The 17,198-nt window shown below is 41.1% G+C and overlaps 1 protein-coding gene across 1 annotated transcript in view; it reads right to left on the bottom strand.

Annotated features, from left to right (window-relative positions):
• NIBAN1 (niban apoptosis regulator 1) overlaps nucleotides 1-17,198 on the bottom strand; it is a 168,262-nt gene that overhangs the window by 69,761 nt on the left and 81,303 nt on the right. The window contains exon 5 of the mRNA XM_065879478.1: nucleotides 15,084-15,251. Coding sequence (XP_065735550.1) covers nucleotides 15,084-15,251 — 168 coding nt within the window. The remainder of the gene's footprint in view (nucleotides 1-15,083; nucleotides 15,252-17,198) is intronic.

Here is a 17,198-nt window from a genome sequence, read left to right on the forward strand (position 1 = left end):
GCTAAATGGCTGAGAGGAGCAGTTCTATTTTTTCTGGTCTCTGATGGAGACCTGTTCTTTCAGGTCCAACTCTTAGACTGTTTTGAGAGCTTCAAGTAATTTAAGTAAATCCAAAAGTATAAACACTATGAATAAAACATGTTTAGACCTATTATTTCAGCTTTATTGAGGTATAATTGACATAAAATTACAAGACGTTTAAAATGTACATCGTGGTGATTTCATCTATGTGTACATTGTAAAAGGATTCCACCCATCTCGTTAATTAACACATCCATCACCTTACGTATTTATCCTTTTTGAGGGGAGGTAAGAACATTTAAGTTCCACTTTTTCAGCAAATTTCAATTATACAATACAGTGTTATCACTACAGTCGCCAGGTTTTACGTTAGATCCTCAGACCTTATTCATCTTATAACTGAAACTCTGTACCCTGTTACCAACCTCTCCTTATTTCCCCCACCCCCCGCCCTGGCAACCACTTTTCTGCTCTGTTTCTAGCCTTCGAACTTTTTTTTTTTTTTAAGGTTTCACATATAAGTGATTCTATGCATTAATTGTCTTCCTCTGCCTGGCTTATTTTAGATTAATTACATTTAAAAAGTATTCCAACCTATGTCCTCAAAAGCTGTATAATCTTCCTTTACAAATCAGAGTTTTTATTTAAATTGTAGAAAAACCATATATGGTTGGCATTTTTTTTCTTATTAGTCATCCATTTTATACACATCAGTGTATACATGTCAATCCCAATCTCCCAATTCATCACACTACAAGCCCCCCCACTGCTTACCCGCCTTGGTGTCCATACGTTTGTTCTCTACATCTGTGTCTCAATTTCTGCCTTGCAAACTGGTTCATCTGTACCATTTTTCTAGATTCCACATATATGAGTTAATATACGATATTTGTTTTTCTCTTTCTGACTTACTTCACTCTGTATGACAGTCTCTAGATCCATCCACGTCTCAACAAATGACCCAATTTTGTTCCTTTTTATGGCTGAGTAATATTCCATTGTATATATGTACCACATCTTCTTTAACCATTCGTCTGTTGATGGGCATTTAGGTTGCTTCCATGGCCTGGCTATTGTAAATAGTGCTGCAATGAACACTGGGGTGCATGTGTCTTTTTGAATTATGGCTTTCTCTGGGTATATGCCCAGTAGTGGGATTGCTGGGTCATATGGTAATTCTATTTTTAGATTTTTAAGTAACCTCCATACTGTTCTCCATAGTGGCTGTATCAATTCACATTTGCACCAACAGTGCAAGAGGGTTCCCTTTTCTCCACACCCTCTTCAGCATTTGCTGTTTGTAGATTTTCTGATGATGCCCATTCTTACTGGTGTGAGGTGATACCTCATTGTAGTTTTGATTTGCATTTCTCTAATGATTAGTGATGTTGAGCATCCTTTCAAGCGTTTGTTGGCAATCTGTATATCTTCTTTGGAGAAATGTCTATTTAGGTCTTCTGCCCATTTATGGATTGGGCTGTTTGTTTTCTTAATATTGAGCTGCATGAGCTGTTTATATATTTTGGAGATTAATCCTTTGTCTGTTGATTCATTTGCAAATATTTTCTCCCATTCTGAGGGTTGTCTTTTCATCTTGTTTATGGTTTCCTCTGCTGTGCAAAAGCTTTGAAGTGTCATTAGGTCCCATTGTTTATTTTTGTTTTTATTTCCATTACTCTAGGAGGTGGATCAAAAAATATCTTGCTGTGATTTATGTCATAGAGTGTTCTTCCTATGTTTTCCTCTAAGAGTTTTATAGTGTTCGGTCTAACGTTTAGGTCTCTAATCCATTTTGAGTTTACTTCTCTGTATGGTGTTAGGGAGTGTTCTAATTTCATTCTTTTACATGGAGCTGTCCAGTTTTCCCAGCACCACTTATTGAAGAGACTGTCTTTTCTCCATTGTATATCCTTGCCTCCTTTGTCATAGATTATAGCTGATAGCTGCGTGGGTTTATCTCTGGGCTTTCTATCTTGTTCCATTTATCTATGTTTCTGTTTTTGCACCCGTACCATATTGTCTTGATTACTGTAGCTTTGTAGTATAGTCTGAAGTCAGGGAGTCTGATTACTCCAGCTCTGTTTTTTTCCCGCAAGACGGCTTTGGCTATTCAGGGTCTTCTGTGTCTCCATACAAATTTTAAGATTTTTCATTCTAGTTCTGTAAAAATGCCATTGGTAATTTGATAGGGATTGCATTGAATCTGTAGATTGCTTTGGGTAGTAGAGTCATTTTCACAATGTTGATTCTTCCAATCCAAGAACATGGTATATCTCTCCATTTGTTGGTATCATCTTTAATTTCTTTCATCAGTGTCTTATAGTTTTCTGCATTCAGGTTTTTGTCTCCCTAGGTAGATTTATTCTGAGGTATTTTATTCTTTTTGTTGCAGTGGTAAACGGGAGTGTTTCCTTAATTTCTCTTTCACATTTTTCATCATTAGTGTATAGGAATGCAAGAGATTTCTGTGCATTAATTTTGTATCCTGCTACTCTACCAAATTCATTGATTAGCTCTAGTAGTTTTCTGGTGGCATCTTTAGGATTCTCTATGTATAGTATCATGTCATCTGCAAACAGCGACAGTTTTACTTCTTCTTTTCCAATTTGTATTCTTTTATTTCTTTTTCTTCTCTGATTGCTGTGGCTAGGACTTCCAAAACTATGTTGAATAATAGTGGTGACAGTGGACATCCTTGTCTCGTTCCTGATCTTAGAGGAAATGCTTTCTGTTTTTCACCATTGAGAATGATGTTTGCTGTGGGTCTGTCATATATGGCCTTTATTATGTTGAGGTAGGTTCGGTCTATGCCCAGTCTCTGGAGAGTTTTTATCATAAATGGGTGTTGAATTTTGTCAAAAGCTTTTTCTGCATCTATTGATATGATCATATGATTTTTCTTCTTCAATTTGTTAATATGGTGTACCACATTGATTGATTTGCATATATTGAAGAATCCTTGCATACCTGGGATAAATCCCTCTTGATCATGGTGTATGATTCTTTTAATGTGTTGTTGGATTCTGGTTGCTAGTATTTTGTGGAGGATTTTTGCATCTATATTCATCAGTGATATTGGTCTGTAATTTTCTTTTTTTGTAGTATCTTTGTCTGGTTTTGGTATCAGGGTGATGGTGGCCTCATAGAATGAGTTTGGGAGTGTTCCTTCCTCTGCAATTTTTTGGAAGAGTTTGAGAAGGATGTGTGTTAGCTCTTCTCTAAATGTTTCATACAATACAGCTGTGAAGCCATCTGGTCCTGGACTTTTGTTTGTTGGAACATTTTTAATCACAGTTTCAACTTCATTACTTGTGATTGGTCTGTTCATATTTTCTATTTCTTCCTGGTTCAGCCTTGGAAGTTTATACCTTTCTAAAAATTTGTCCATTTCTTCCAGGTTGTCCATTTTATTTGCCTAGAGTTGCTTGTAGTAATCTCTTAGGATGCTTTGTATTTCTGCAGTGTCTGTTGTAACTTCTTTTTCATTTCTAATTTTATTGATTTGAGTCCTCTCCCTCTTTTTCTTCATAAGTCTGGCTAATGGTTTATCAATTTTGTTAACCTCAAAGAATCAGCTTTTAGTTTTACTGATCTTTGCTATTGTTTTCTCTGTTTCTATTTCATTTATTTCTGCTCTGATCTTTATGATTTCTTTCCTTCTGTTAACTTTGGGTTTTGTTTGTTCTTCTTTCTCTAGTTCCTTTAGGTGTAAGATTAATTTGTTTATTTGAGATTTTTCTTGTTTCTCGAGGTAGGCTTGTATAGCTATAAATTTCCCTCTTAGAACTGCTTTTGCTGTATCCCATAGGTTTTGGATCATCGTGTTCTCATTGTCATTTGTCTCTAGGTATTTTTTGATTTCCTCTTTTATTTCTTCAGTGATCCCTTGGTTATTTAGTAACGTATTGTTTAGCCTCCATTCGTTTGTGTTTTTTTCCCTGTAATTGATTTCTTATCTCATAGCGTTGTGGTCAGAAAAGATGCTGGATATGATGTCAATTTTCTTAAATTTACTGAGGCTTTATTTGTGACCCAAGATGTGATCTATCCTGGAGAATGTTCCATGCGCACTTGAGAAGAAAGTGTAATCTGCTGTTTTTGGATGGAATGCCCTATAAATATCAATTAAATCTATCTGGTCTATTGTGTCATTTAAAGCTTCTGTTTCCTTATTTATTTTCATTTTGGATGATCTGTCCATTGGTGTAAGTGAGGTGTTAAAGTCCTCCACTATTATTGTGTTACTGTCGATTTCCTCCTTTATAGCTGTTAGCAGTTGCCTTATGTATTGAGGTGCTCCTATGTTGGGTGCATATATATTTATAATTGTTATACCTTTTTCCTGGATCGATCCTTTGATCATTAGTGTCCTTCCTTGTCTCTTGTAACATTCTTTATTTTAAAGTCTATTTTATCTGATATGAGTATTGCTACTCCAGCTTTCTTTTGATTTCCAATTGCATTGAGTATCTTTTTCCATCCCCTCACTTTCAGTCTGTATGTGTCCCTAGGTCTGAACTGGGTGTCTTGTAGACAGCATATATATGGGTCTTGTTTTTGTATCCATTCAGCAAGCCTGTGTTTTTTGGTTGGAGCATTTAATCCATTCACGTTTAAGGTAATTATCGATATGTATGTTCCTATGACCATTTTCTTAATTGTTTTGGGTTTGTTTTTGTAGGTCCTTTTCTTCTCTTGTGTTTCCCAGCTAGAGAAGTTCCTTTAGCATTTGTTGTAGGGCTGATTTGGTGGTGCAGAATTCTCTTGGCTTTTGCTTGTCTGTAAAGCTTTCGATTTCTCCATGGAATCTGAATGAGATCTTTGCCAGGTAGAGTAATCTTGGTTGTAGGTTCTTCCCTTTCATCACTTTATCATGCCACTCCCTTCTGGCTTGTAGAGTTTCTGCTGAGAAATCAGCTGTTAACCTTATGGGAGTTCCCTTGTATATTATTTGTTGTTTTTCCCTTGCTGCTTTCAATAATTTTTCTTTGTCTTTAATTTTTGCCAATTTGATTATTATGTGTCTCGGTGTGTTTCTCCTTGGGTTTATCCTGTATGGGACTCTCTGCGCTTCCTGGACTTGGATGGCTATTTCCTTTCCCATGTTAGGGAAGTTGTCAACTATAACCTCTTCAAATATTTTCTTGGGTCCCTTCTCTCTCTCTTCTCCTTCTGGGACCCCTATAATGTGAATGTTGTTGCGTTTAATATTATCCCAGAGTTCCCTTAGGCTGTCTTCATTTCTTTTCATCCTTTTTTCTTCATTCTGTTCTGCAGCAGTGAATTCCACCATTCTGTCTTCCAGGTCACTTATCCGTTCTTCTGCCTCAGTTATTCTGCTATTGATTCCTTCTAGTGTAGTTTCATTTCAGTTGTTGTATTGTTCATCTCTTTTTGTTCTTTAATTCTTCTAGGTCTTTGTTAAACATTTCTTGCATCTTCTTGATCTTTGCCTCCATTCTTTTTCTGAGGTCTTGGATCATCTTCACTATCATTATTCTGAATTCTTTTGCTGGAAGATTGCCTATCTCCACTTCATTTAGTTGCTTTTCTGGGGTTTTATCTTGTTCCTTCCTCTGGTACGTAGCCCTCTGCCTTTTCATCTTGTCTATCTTTCTGTGAATGTGGTTTTTGTTCCACAGGCTGCAGGACTGTAGTTCTTCTTGCTTCTGCTGTCTGTCCTCTGGTGGATGAGGCTATCTAAGAGGCTTGTGCAAGTTTCTTGATGGGAGGGACTGGAGGTGGGTAGAGCTGGCTGTTGCTCTGGTGGGCAGAGCTCAGTAAAACTTGAATCCTCTTGACTGCTGATGGGTGGGGCTGGGTTCCCTCCCTGTTGGTTGTTTGGCCTGAAGCAACCCAACACTGGAGCCGACCCAGGCTCTTTGGTGGGGCTAATGGTGGACTCTGGGAGGGCTCACACCAAGGAGTACTTCCCAGAACTTCTGCTGCCAGTGACCTTGTCCCCATGGTGAGCCACAGCCACCCCCACCTCTGCAGGAGACCCTCCAACACTAGCAGGTAGGTCTGGTTCAGTCTCCCCTGAGGTCACTTCTTCCCTTGGGTCCTGATGCACACAGTAGTTTGTGTGTGCCCTCCAAGAGTGGAGTCTCTTTTTCCCCCAGTCCTGTTGAAGTCCTGCAATCAAATCCCACTAGCCTTCAAAGTCTGATTCTCTAGGAATTCCTCCTCCCATTGCCGGACCCCCAGGTTGGGAAGCCTGACGTGGGGCTCATAAACTTCACTCCAGTGGGTGGACTTCTGTGGTATAAGTGTTCTCCAGTCTGTGAGTCACCCACCCAGCAGTTATGGGATTTGATTTTACTGTTATTGTGCCCCTCCTACTGTCTCATTGTGGCTTCTCCTTTGTCTTTGGATGTGGGGTATGTTTTTTGGTGAGTTCCAGTGTCTTACTGTCGATGACTGTCCAGCAGCTAGCTGTTATTCTGGTGTTCTCACAAGAGGGAGTGAGAGCACGTCCTTCTACTCTGCCATCTTGGTTCAGGCCCTATATGATGGTTTCCATTTTATACTACACAAAATTTAACCATTAAACAGCTACATTACCAAACATTTTTTTTCCTGAACATATCTGAACTAAAAAATATAGTCATGTTTAGCTGGTGAACAAAATACCAAGTTATCAGATGTTGCTACTTATGAAAAAAACAGACATATCCCATGTCTCAGATGACCTCCAATGAATGGTACAGGTTTGCTTCACTTTAGATCATGCAAACGTATCACAAGAGTAACTTGATTTAATAGTAATGTGCTTTAATTGACCAAAAGATGAAAAATTCTTTTAAGAAGTAATGTTGGAAAGACAACATGGTAATGTATAACTGAAACAGAAGTCAAGGACTAGGTGTCAGGACAACTGGTCCTCTACCACTGACTAGCTGGGACCTTGGGCAAGTAAGTTACTATCTGAGCCTTATCATAAATAAACTCTGAGGAGATAGAGTAGGCAATCACTAAGATCTCTTCCAAATTTAGAGTTTTATGAACAGTAAAAAAGGGTCAGAAGGGGAAAATGATAACTTCCTAAGAAAAAATGGCATATTCATATACATCACATATTTATAATGTGTCGAGTATTACCTATGTGAGGCAAAGAGTATACACTAAACTCAAAGAGAGACTAATCTCCAAGCAGAGAGAATCCTTTTAAAAATGTTTGTTTGGGACAGTTTATGAAAACTAGAAATTGGTATCTAGTTATTTATTAAAGAGTAATTAGCAAATATTTTTGTTTACAATGCATAGAGGTTTTAATGCATTGAAACAAACGTACACTATGAAACACCTTTTATAAGTAAAAGCATTCAAATAGATATTTACAAAAATTGTATTTGTTTATCTATGTCCAGTCAAACATTATTCATTTGCAGTAAAGTGTCCAAAAGAGCCCAAGTACGGTTAGCATTTTGTAATTCATAGATATGTATGTGTATATAAATATAAGTATGTGCCATAAATTCAGAAATATGTTTTCATATATTACAAAAGAAAATTCATTGAATATTTTCAGTTAAAATTTATTGATGCCCACGTCAGACACTTAGTCCCTCAAGTAATAAACTTGTTTCATGAATGGTAATGGGTGTTCAAATAAACACACCAAAAAGGATTTGCTCTAGCTAATTTGAATCATATGACTCTTTTCTGTTTTTTTTTTTTAACTTCATTTATTTATTTATTTTTTGGCTGCGTTGGGTCTTTGTTGCTGAGTATGGGCTTTCTCTAGTTGTGGCGAGTGGGGGCTACTCTTCGTTGTGGTGCGTGGGCTTCTCATTGTGTTGGCTTCTCTTGTTGTGGAGCATGGGCTCTAGGCACGCAGGCTTCAGTAGTTGTGGCACACGGGCTCAGTAGTTGTGGCACACAGGCTTCAGCAGTGGTGGCACATGGGCTTAGCTGTTCCGCGGCATGTGGAATCTTCCCAGACCAGGGCTCGAACCCGTGTCCCCTGCATTGGCAGGTAGATTCTTAACCACTGTGCCACCAGGGAAGTCTGACACTTTTCTGTGTTAAAATTCAATTTAGGGGCTTCCCTGCTGGCGCAGTGGTTAAGAATCTGCCTGCCAGTTCAGGGGACATGGGTTCAAGCCCTGATCCGGGAAGATCCCACATGCCGCAGAGCAACTATGCCCGTGTGCCACAACTACTAAGCCTGAGCTCTAGAGCCCATGTGCCACAACTACTGAAGCCCGCACGCCTAGAGTTTGTGCTCTGCAACAAGAGAAGCCACCAAAATGAGAAGCCTGCGCACTGCAACGAAGAGTAGCCCCGCTCACCACAACCAGAGAAAAGCCCGTGTGCAGCAACGGAAGACCCAACACAGCCAAAGATAAAATAAATTTATTTATTTAAAAATAAATAAATAAAATTCTATTAAATTCAGCATCATTAATTGAACACCTAAAACATGTAAGTGTCAAAATCCAATCTAATAAAGGCATTTGATTTGACATGGGATTTCTGGGATAAGAGCTCAAGGCATACAACCCTGACAGCAACCAATTTCAAAGTTTAACTGTCTATTATAGCTCCACATTCAGCCTAACTCACTCCATCACATGTACCCTTGAATAACATAAATGTCATAGGTGATTGAACTAGTCCAAGTTAAAGCAGAAGTTTGCAAAGTGTCTTTACATGATTGTGTTCTCTTCATCAAGAAAGATGTGTTTTTTTTAATAGTATCTTTTCCAATGCACGTGCCCTTATGTTTCCCAGATGTTCTACTGTGCCCTAGTTCTTAGTGTTCATGATGATGGGAACCACTGGCGTTTGTTCAGTGGCAGTCCTGACTGTCCTTCAAGCTAGCACAGTACTGCTGAACAAGACTGTGCCATCATTCCACCTTCATTCCAGAATCACCTTCTTCTGATGATGGCTGCCTGACATGTGATTCCCTTATTCCTCAAATACTTTATGCTTTGTATTGACAATTCTTTCACTTACTCATGCCAGTGTGTTTATGAATTAGGCCAAACCACATTTATAACTGTCATCTCTAAAATCACACTTCGATTCTGAAATCAGCTTTACTTTGGTACTAAGTTGTTAATTCCTTAGTGTCTCTGAACCATTTTATGAAACACAAGATATATGTCTGAGCACTACAAAGGGACACGAAAGATGATACAAGATTCTCCTTCAGGAATTTGCAATAGAGTTGGAGAAATAGGACAACTAGACATGAAAACGAATAACGTAAGGCAGACTGTGGTGAGCATCCAATCAGTGGAACAGATAATAGGCACTAGTGAAGTTAGCCCTGTGGCCTTCATGGCAGGGGTCAGACTGAAGCTTGTTCTTAAGGAAATAAGAGAGAATTCGAATAGGTGAGGAGTGGGTGTTTCAGGTGTATGAGAAGGCCAAAAATGTCTAGGTAAAACTTTCATTAAAAGCAGGAGGGTGGAGCTTCCCTGGTGGCGCAGTGGTTGAGAGTCCGCCTGCCAATGCAGGGAACGTGGGTTTGTGCCACAGTCTGGGAAGATCCCATATGCCGCGGAGCGGCTGGGGCTGTGAGCCATGGCCGCTGAGCCTGCGCGTCCGGAGCCTGTGCTCCACAACGGGAGAGGCCACAACAGTGAGAGGCCTGCGTACCGCAAAAAAAAAAAGCATGTGGGTGGGGTAGGGTAGCAAGGTTGGGGGAGAGGAGGCTTGCACTTGAGAATAGTAGGAAATCAGGCACACAATAGCCAGTCTCTTTGGAGTTTTCATCTTTTTGAAAATGGCAGTGCCACTGAAGGATTTTAATCAAAATTTGTGTTTAAATGTGATTTATCTGACTGTCACACATGGAAGGAGGTGGCAGTAATTGGGAAAAGTAAGATCAACTAAAAGCCTCTGGGAATGTTTTTTATGAGTCCCAAAACAGATTGGTAGCAATGAACTTGAAATAAAATACAGAAGAGACACTGGCATTTGAGTATTATCTCTATGAAGAGGGTGAGTCAGAGACCCTGATTTACTGAATTTCACAGACTTTGTATTCCTAAGGAACATGTTGTTTAGATAACTCAACAGTAAAATCATAGGCCCATGTCGTGAGTGAAGTTAGTATTTAACACAAAGTCATCAACCTATTTTATATTAATGCTTACAGATTTTGGATACAAACATCTTTAATCTACTTCAACACACATGCCCCATGCTTCTCCCACGTGGGCATATTTGCAACTATACATGAGGATGGAGGGTGGACATGTTTACAGAGCCTGTACCAGATGCCAGGCCCTCAGCCAACTCCATGAGCACAGACAGGTTGCTGACTTCCCATCTGTCTCTACTCTAGATTGTGCTCCAGTTCTCCAGCCTTGTCCAGGCATCTGTCTATGAGACACGCTCGCCTGGATGTCCCTAGACTTCTCCAGCTCAACATCTGCAACACTGAACACGTCGTTTCCTTTCCCTGGAGGCTGCTCCTCTCCACACAAGGTTCCCATCTCAAAGAATGGCAGAAACCTGGGGCTCTTCCTTGGGTTCTCCCACTGCCTCACTCCACACATGATCTATCCTTAAGTTCTATTGATTCTACTTCCTGGATATCTCTCTTATTCAGCCACCTCTTGCCATTTCCATTGTCACCTCTTTGGTGCAAGCTACCACCATCTGTAGCCTGCCAAAGCTTCCTAAGTGGCCTCCTGGCATCCCAGCGGCTACCCTCCCATCCACTGCCCACACAGCAGCCAGTACGTGTGACCTTTCTAAAATGAAAATATGTTTGAGTTGCTTATCTGCTTAAAGCCCTTTAATGGTTTCTTATTGATGCTAGAGTACAGTGCAAACTCCCTAATATGCTCCACAAAGCCCTTTATAGTCTGGCTCCTGCCCATCTCTCCATGCTTGCTTGGCACCTCTCTCCTCTCTAAGCACCAGCCACATGAAATTCGTTCAGTTCCTCTAATAGTACATGCTCTGACTCTCTTCCTGGCCCCAACATATCCTATTTTTCCTGCCAGGAACACTTTTTCCCCTTCCTGAAAATTCTTATGCCAAGAAATGATTATCCTGAGCTGGAAGGACAGATTCACATTGATAATGATCATTATTCCACATTGCATGTATACAGTCTTCTGTATGTGTTAATAGTTTTAGCTATATCCCTGTAACTACAAGAACCATATTTTGCAAACTACAGTTCTGAATAGGACTGAATTTTGGACAATAGGACTGTCTTAGAACATTTTGGCTTTATATAAGTCCCATTTTTTGTAGAAGTGGACATTCCAGAACCCTGGACTTCTCCCATCAGGGACAAGGGGCTGCAGTAAGATTCCAAAAGGACAGAAGACAGCAGTTGCTCTAGGTACATGTCACTTGATGGGGTTGAGGGCAGGCTGCCCCAAGTTGTGCTACTCTAGCATGAGGATTATTTTGAGCTGAAAACAATCAAAGCCCAAAAGACTCAGGAAGAGCCTCTGAACTTCCCCTTCACTGCCTAAAAGAATTTAAGGTAGGAGGACTGTCCCAGGAAGAAGCTATCACCAAAGATAACTGTAATAAAGTATTGAAATTAGGAGTGGTAGACAGGGAGGAGCCTAAGCAAAGCTGTTTGATCAGAGTCCTCTCTGTGTCCCACTGTCTTTGGATGGCCCAGCAAACATTAGCTCTTCCTATCTTCCTGTGAATTATCTTACTTTCCCTCAAGGAAAAAAAAGCCTCAGACCCCCAGCTCTTTCTCCTTAGTCCAGAATATATATAAACCTCATCTTGCCTTGCTGTCTTTGAAATTCTTCATACTTAAGTGAATTCCCCATCCGCATGTAATAAATTTGATTTTTCTCCGTTAACCTGCCTTGTGTCATTTTAATTGCCAGCCAAAAGAACCAAGGTGGGGAAGGGGAAATTTCCCCTCTCCCTCACACAGTGGGCTTGATATTTAGTCCAGTATGTTCTGAAGATTAATCTTGTGGAGTTTTCTTATGCCTGCTCAGTGAAGGGGTGCCAAAAACAACACACACACACACATGCACCCCTCTATGGCCCTTATGAGTGTAAATCATCTTTGAGGCACCCAGAGGAAGATCTGTCACTTGAAGGAAGGAGGAGCAGACAGCCCTCTACTTGCCCTTACCTACCTCAGGATATAGCCTTATTGTCCAAGAGCAGGGTGTAATTAAGCCCTTTGTCAGGGTTAAATAGGAAAAAAAACCATTCCATAAGGAGGAACAGGAGAAGTGGTTCCAGATTCAGAATGAATGGACATGGGTACCTAGACCGATTTGAACCCAGAACTGCCGGGGCAAGTGGCCTGGGCTGTGTGGTGGGATTTGAGCACCTGGGAACCCCGAGTAACAGAAATCGTTGGCAGAACTTACCATGAAGGCAACAGAGATGATCTTCCCTGAAAGATCCCTTAAGGGCATTATGCTAAGTGAACTAAGTCAGACAGAGAAAAACAAATACTGTATGATCTCACTTATATGTGGAACCGTAAAACAACGGACTCACAGAAACAGAGAACAGATTGGTCGTTGCCAGAGGAGGTGGGGGGAAGATGGGTTAAAGGGGTCAAACTTCCAGTTATAGGATAAATTAAGTCACAGGTTGTAATGTACAGCATGGTGACTATCGTTAACAATACTGTACTGTATGTGAAAAGTTGCTAAGAGAGTAGAGCTTAAAAGATCTCATCGCAAGAAAAACTTTTGTTAACTACGTGAGGTGATAGGTGTTAACTAAACTTATTGTGCTGATCATTGTGCAATGATCATACATTAAATCGTTATGTTGTACACCTTAAACTAATACAATGTTATATGTCAATGATATCTTAATAAAAGTGGGAAAAAAAGATCCCGAGGACTTGTGAATGGACAGATCAATAGCGGCCCAGCATCAGCTGCTAGAATATCTTGGACCTAGTTGTCAACGGCCTAGTTGTCAACTGGCTCTCAGGCATGCTGGCCTGAGAGCCAATGGAGCAATGACAAAGGCATACAGCCCTGGCTCTGGTCGCCTGGGGATGGAACTCGGCAGCCTCTCCAAAGCCCCCTCAGGGTTTCTGGCCCTTATCACAGCACTAATTTTATACCTATTTCTAAACTCTTTTGGTTATTATGGAAACAATAATGGTTAACTGGGAGTCTGTGAAATCTCTTACTCATTTAGTCAAGATCCCACAATGAGTAACAGGCAGAGATGGAAACCAAAAAGAAAAAAAAAAAAAAAGTGACACAGTAAAGATGGGTGGTACATTGTGCCGTCAAAAACAAAGAAATAGAGGCGAGAAGGGAGAGACCCATGAGCTCATTGGCCCATGACAGTCAAAGACAGTTCCCTACAATGTTTTGATGGTCTCTGGTTCTGACTGGAGCCACTGGAAGCTATGCCAAATCACGTTAAGTCTGCATAAAGTGAGGTTTCTGGACAGAGGAATGTGACACAGAACAAGGGCAATGTGACTAGACCCCATTATCTCAGTGCCTTTGATAACATACTGGAAAGCAGAGTGGGGTTGTGAATCGACTGAAATCTTCCATAAATGGACTCTAAATACAGGCTACATAACTTCCAAAAACTCCCCAGAGAAACTCCTATTATGGACACGGAAGGGGGAATGAAGCCAGTCCCATCTGGCTGGGTGGAGAACATTCTCTGCTTAGTGAAAATTCATGGTTCTTGTGTTTAGTGCCAAATGCATGTTCATACTAGACCAAGGCCCTGCACACAGAGGTGTAAGTGTACTAGTTAGATGGTGCAGGCAGTGCTGGGGAATTCTTTGTCTCTAAAACATCAAAACCACAAGGTAAGATATTAATAAGGTTATCATTTTTGTAAAGTCCCTAATGAGTTATGAGCCAATATTATGATGAACGTTGGTCAGGGTTGCTAGAGGAAAATAGAGTGACATTATCTTTTTCCATTAGCCTTCTATCATTACACAAGCTAAAATCAAGAACAGACTGAGATGCATCACTAGTGACTTTTGCTCCGTGGCACTGACACTCTCAGGGTAACCTCAGAACTTTAAAGTAAATGTACAATGAAATTATTAGGAAATACAGTAAAGGCACAGATGGATGAGGTGACTCAACTCAAATGTCACCTGCCCAGAAAGGCCTCCCCTGACAAGCCTTCTCCCTTCTTCCCTACATAGTAACCTCTTGTTACTCTGTAACACATAACTTTGATAACTATCAAGTTATCTTGTGAATTTGTACGTGTGTTTGCCCCTCTTTCCTGTTTGAATGTAGACCCCAAAGAGGGGAACTTTGCATGGTTCATTACTCTGTTCCTAATACCTTTATAGGTTGGCACAGAGTAAATCCTCAATAACATTTGACTGGTTACCTTTCCAACTGCCAAGTAACAAAGAGCTCAATTATCTGTACCTGAAGATTTTGCAGAGTCCAGAAAAACCAGCATTCACATCAATTTATCAAAAACATCACATACTGGAAAGAGAAATCGTTTTTATCATGGACCCAGTAGTAATGAAATCGGTACATAGAGGCAACAGGGTCTGAAGCAATGCAACTCCAAGTGTGGTCCACGGATTAACATCATCAGCATCCCTTGGCAGTTTGTTAGAAAACCAAAATCAGGGCCCCAGTATCAGTATATCTGAAGGTGGATCCAAAAAAAAAAATCTGTTTAGCAAGTTTTCCAGGCGATTCTTATGTACCCTAAAGTTCTGAGTAACTTCTTCAGAAATAAAGGTGAAAATAAACAAGAAATGTCAAAAGGACTAGGATTTTGCCAGGGACAATTGGTACATTCTTGCTGTCACTGATATTTTTAAAAATCAGGAAGAAGGAAGAGGAGGAATTATGCTCAAAATTATATGCATGAATATGGTGCTCTGTCTACCTGTGCCATCAGATACCTACTCCACGTCCTGTTGCGCTGAGGCTTCCCTGCCCTGACTAAACAACCAGCAAGGTGGCCACGCTCTTTGTATACAAAACTCTCACTTCGTTCGATTTCCCTCTCCTTCCAGAGGCAGCACCGTCCGCGGCTCTTTCTAGGAATCATTCTAACAGATGACTGACCAGACCAACTGAGAAAAGTTAGGCTTAACTGGGGACCAGAGGGCAGCCGTGCCATACCATGATTTAGATGTCTGATGCAGTCACTCAGGAGAGCACTGAACTTCCTCTGCTCAGCGGCATCCTGGAAGCAGAAGTAGCCATGTCTGAGGAATGGCTGCCACAGGTACACCGGGAATTCCTTGGGCAGGACCACAAAGGGCTGCATGTTCTCCTTCTCACTGGATGCTGAAGAAACATGGAAAACACAAAGATGTTTTAAAACATGTATCTCTCATTTAAAATATTTATTTCAGGCTGTGAAGGTTTATTTCCGGCTGGGGGGCAGCCAATGCGATGGAAAGGTGGTGTGAGATGTCTTCACAGGGTGGGGGAAAAGAAGAGTTCAGCATCACCTGTCTCACTCTAGCAGGTGGCCTCACCTCCTATCCACAGGGACAACCAAGGCCATCAGACATAATCTATCTCAACTTCCTCACCAGGAATGAGCCACAAAAAGAGCTTACTCCTCCCTACCGGTCCTCGGCAGTTGATGTGTCTACCTGTCAGGCACTTACCCTACTCTCCCCCAGGCTCCCATCCCACCAGGTCTGCTCTCTGCCCTGCACTCTCTCCCGCCTCCTTGTCACTGCTACACTAGCATTTGCTGCTTTGATGCCATCAACCCCTATTCTCACCCTAGTCTTGTTCCTGCTCCACCCACCGGTGCCAAAACCAAATTGCCTGTTACTAATGTCATCCTGACTGCTGGCCTACCCACCCTTTCAACCCGACTGGAAACATCTGTTGTTGTCAATTACCCCTTCTTTTGAAAACATTCTCTTGACTTCCAGGGGCACCTCTCTCCTCAGTGTCCTTCATGCTTTTTAAAAATTGTTTCCTCTTTTCAGCTTTATTGGTTCCTCTGCCCCTTCTCTCCGTCTCCCTCTTTAAGTGTTGGTATTTACCCTGTTCTGTGCTGGTTTCTGATCCATTCTCATCTCTACTCTCCTGAGGTGTCATCATTCTTCCCATGATTTTGCATATTGCTTCTGCAATTCATATTTCCTTTCCCTCCTTCCTTTCCACCATGCTTTTGCATAGAAAACTCTCATTCGTCCTTCAAAAGTCAGTTCAAAAGCCACCTCCTCTGGGGTGCCTTTGTTGGCACCAGAGACAGAGTTGGGTGCGCCCTACCTTGTTCTGCCAAAATAATGTAATGATCTGTTTTCGTGTCTGGTACCCACACTCAGAGTGAGAGACATAAAGTGAGATAAGCCTCCCCAGCCAAATAATTTTCCCTGGGAAGCAGAACCACTGCCCCGGAGCTCCTAGAGGATGGAGGCTTCATCTTACATCTTTGTATGCTCAGCCCATAGCAGAGCCATGGGACCCAGTAGATGTTCTACTACCGTTTGTTGAATGAATAAATGTGCTGTGTTGTCCTGGGAAATTTTAAAAGCCTTAAACAATGGGACTTTCACCTCTTCCCTCAAAATCAATTCCAAGAAACTGACGTTAACCCCTTATCATTCAGATCCCCTGTCTAAACTTTATTCCCCTCTGCGAATTCCAATTCTATGATACTGCACTAGGATAAACGAGCCCCAGCTTATTTCCAGAGTCACGGAAAACAAGAAGAAGAAAAAATTAGTTCTGTGCTCTCAGCCTACGTAATGGGCACAATTTCAAGGAAAGCAAGGGAAGAGGGACCCAGTAAGAGGCAACTGAAAGCACTGGGCAAGAAATGGATCATAACCCTAAGGAAGGCTCCGGAACTGAGTCTTGCTACTGGCAAATGAATAAATCAAGATTGGCTTAGATAAAGAATAGATTTCCTGGGGCATACATTGGAATTCTGTTTCTGAAGGTAACAGAGTCAAAGGCACTGGGAGCACAAACTTCGGCCAACCAGTCCCTAGCAAAATGCCTGGCACATGATAACATAAGAATGAATCAACACATGAAAGACAACAAATGAATAAATGATTGAATGCTGTAGTAGAGACCTCTTAGTTGTAACACATCTCTATTCTCTCCTCTTTCTCAGTACTAAAACCCCTGATTTTTAGTTTAGCAAGTGCCTGCATACAATAAAGACTACATTTCCAGCCTCCACTGCAGTTTCGTGTGTCACAGCCACTAAGTTTTGGCCAATGAAATGTAAGTGGCAGTGAGACTTCCTAGAAGCATCCT

This window comes from Phocoena phocoena, chromosome 1, assembly GCF_963924675.1.
Source record: "Phocoena phocoena chromosome 1, mPhoPho1.1, whole genome shotgun sequence".
In the NCBI taxonomy this organism is placed as follows: domain Eukaryota; kingdom Metazoa; phylum Chordata; class Mammalia; order Artiodactyla; family Phocoenidae; genus Phocoena; species Phocoena phocoena.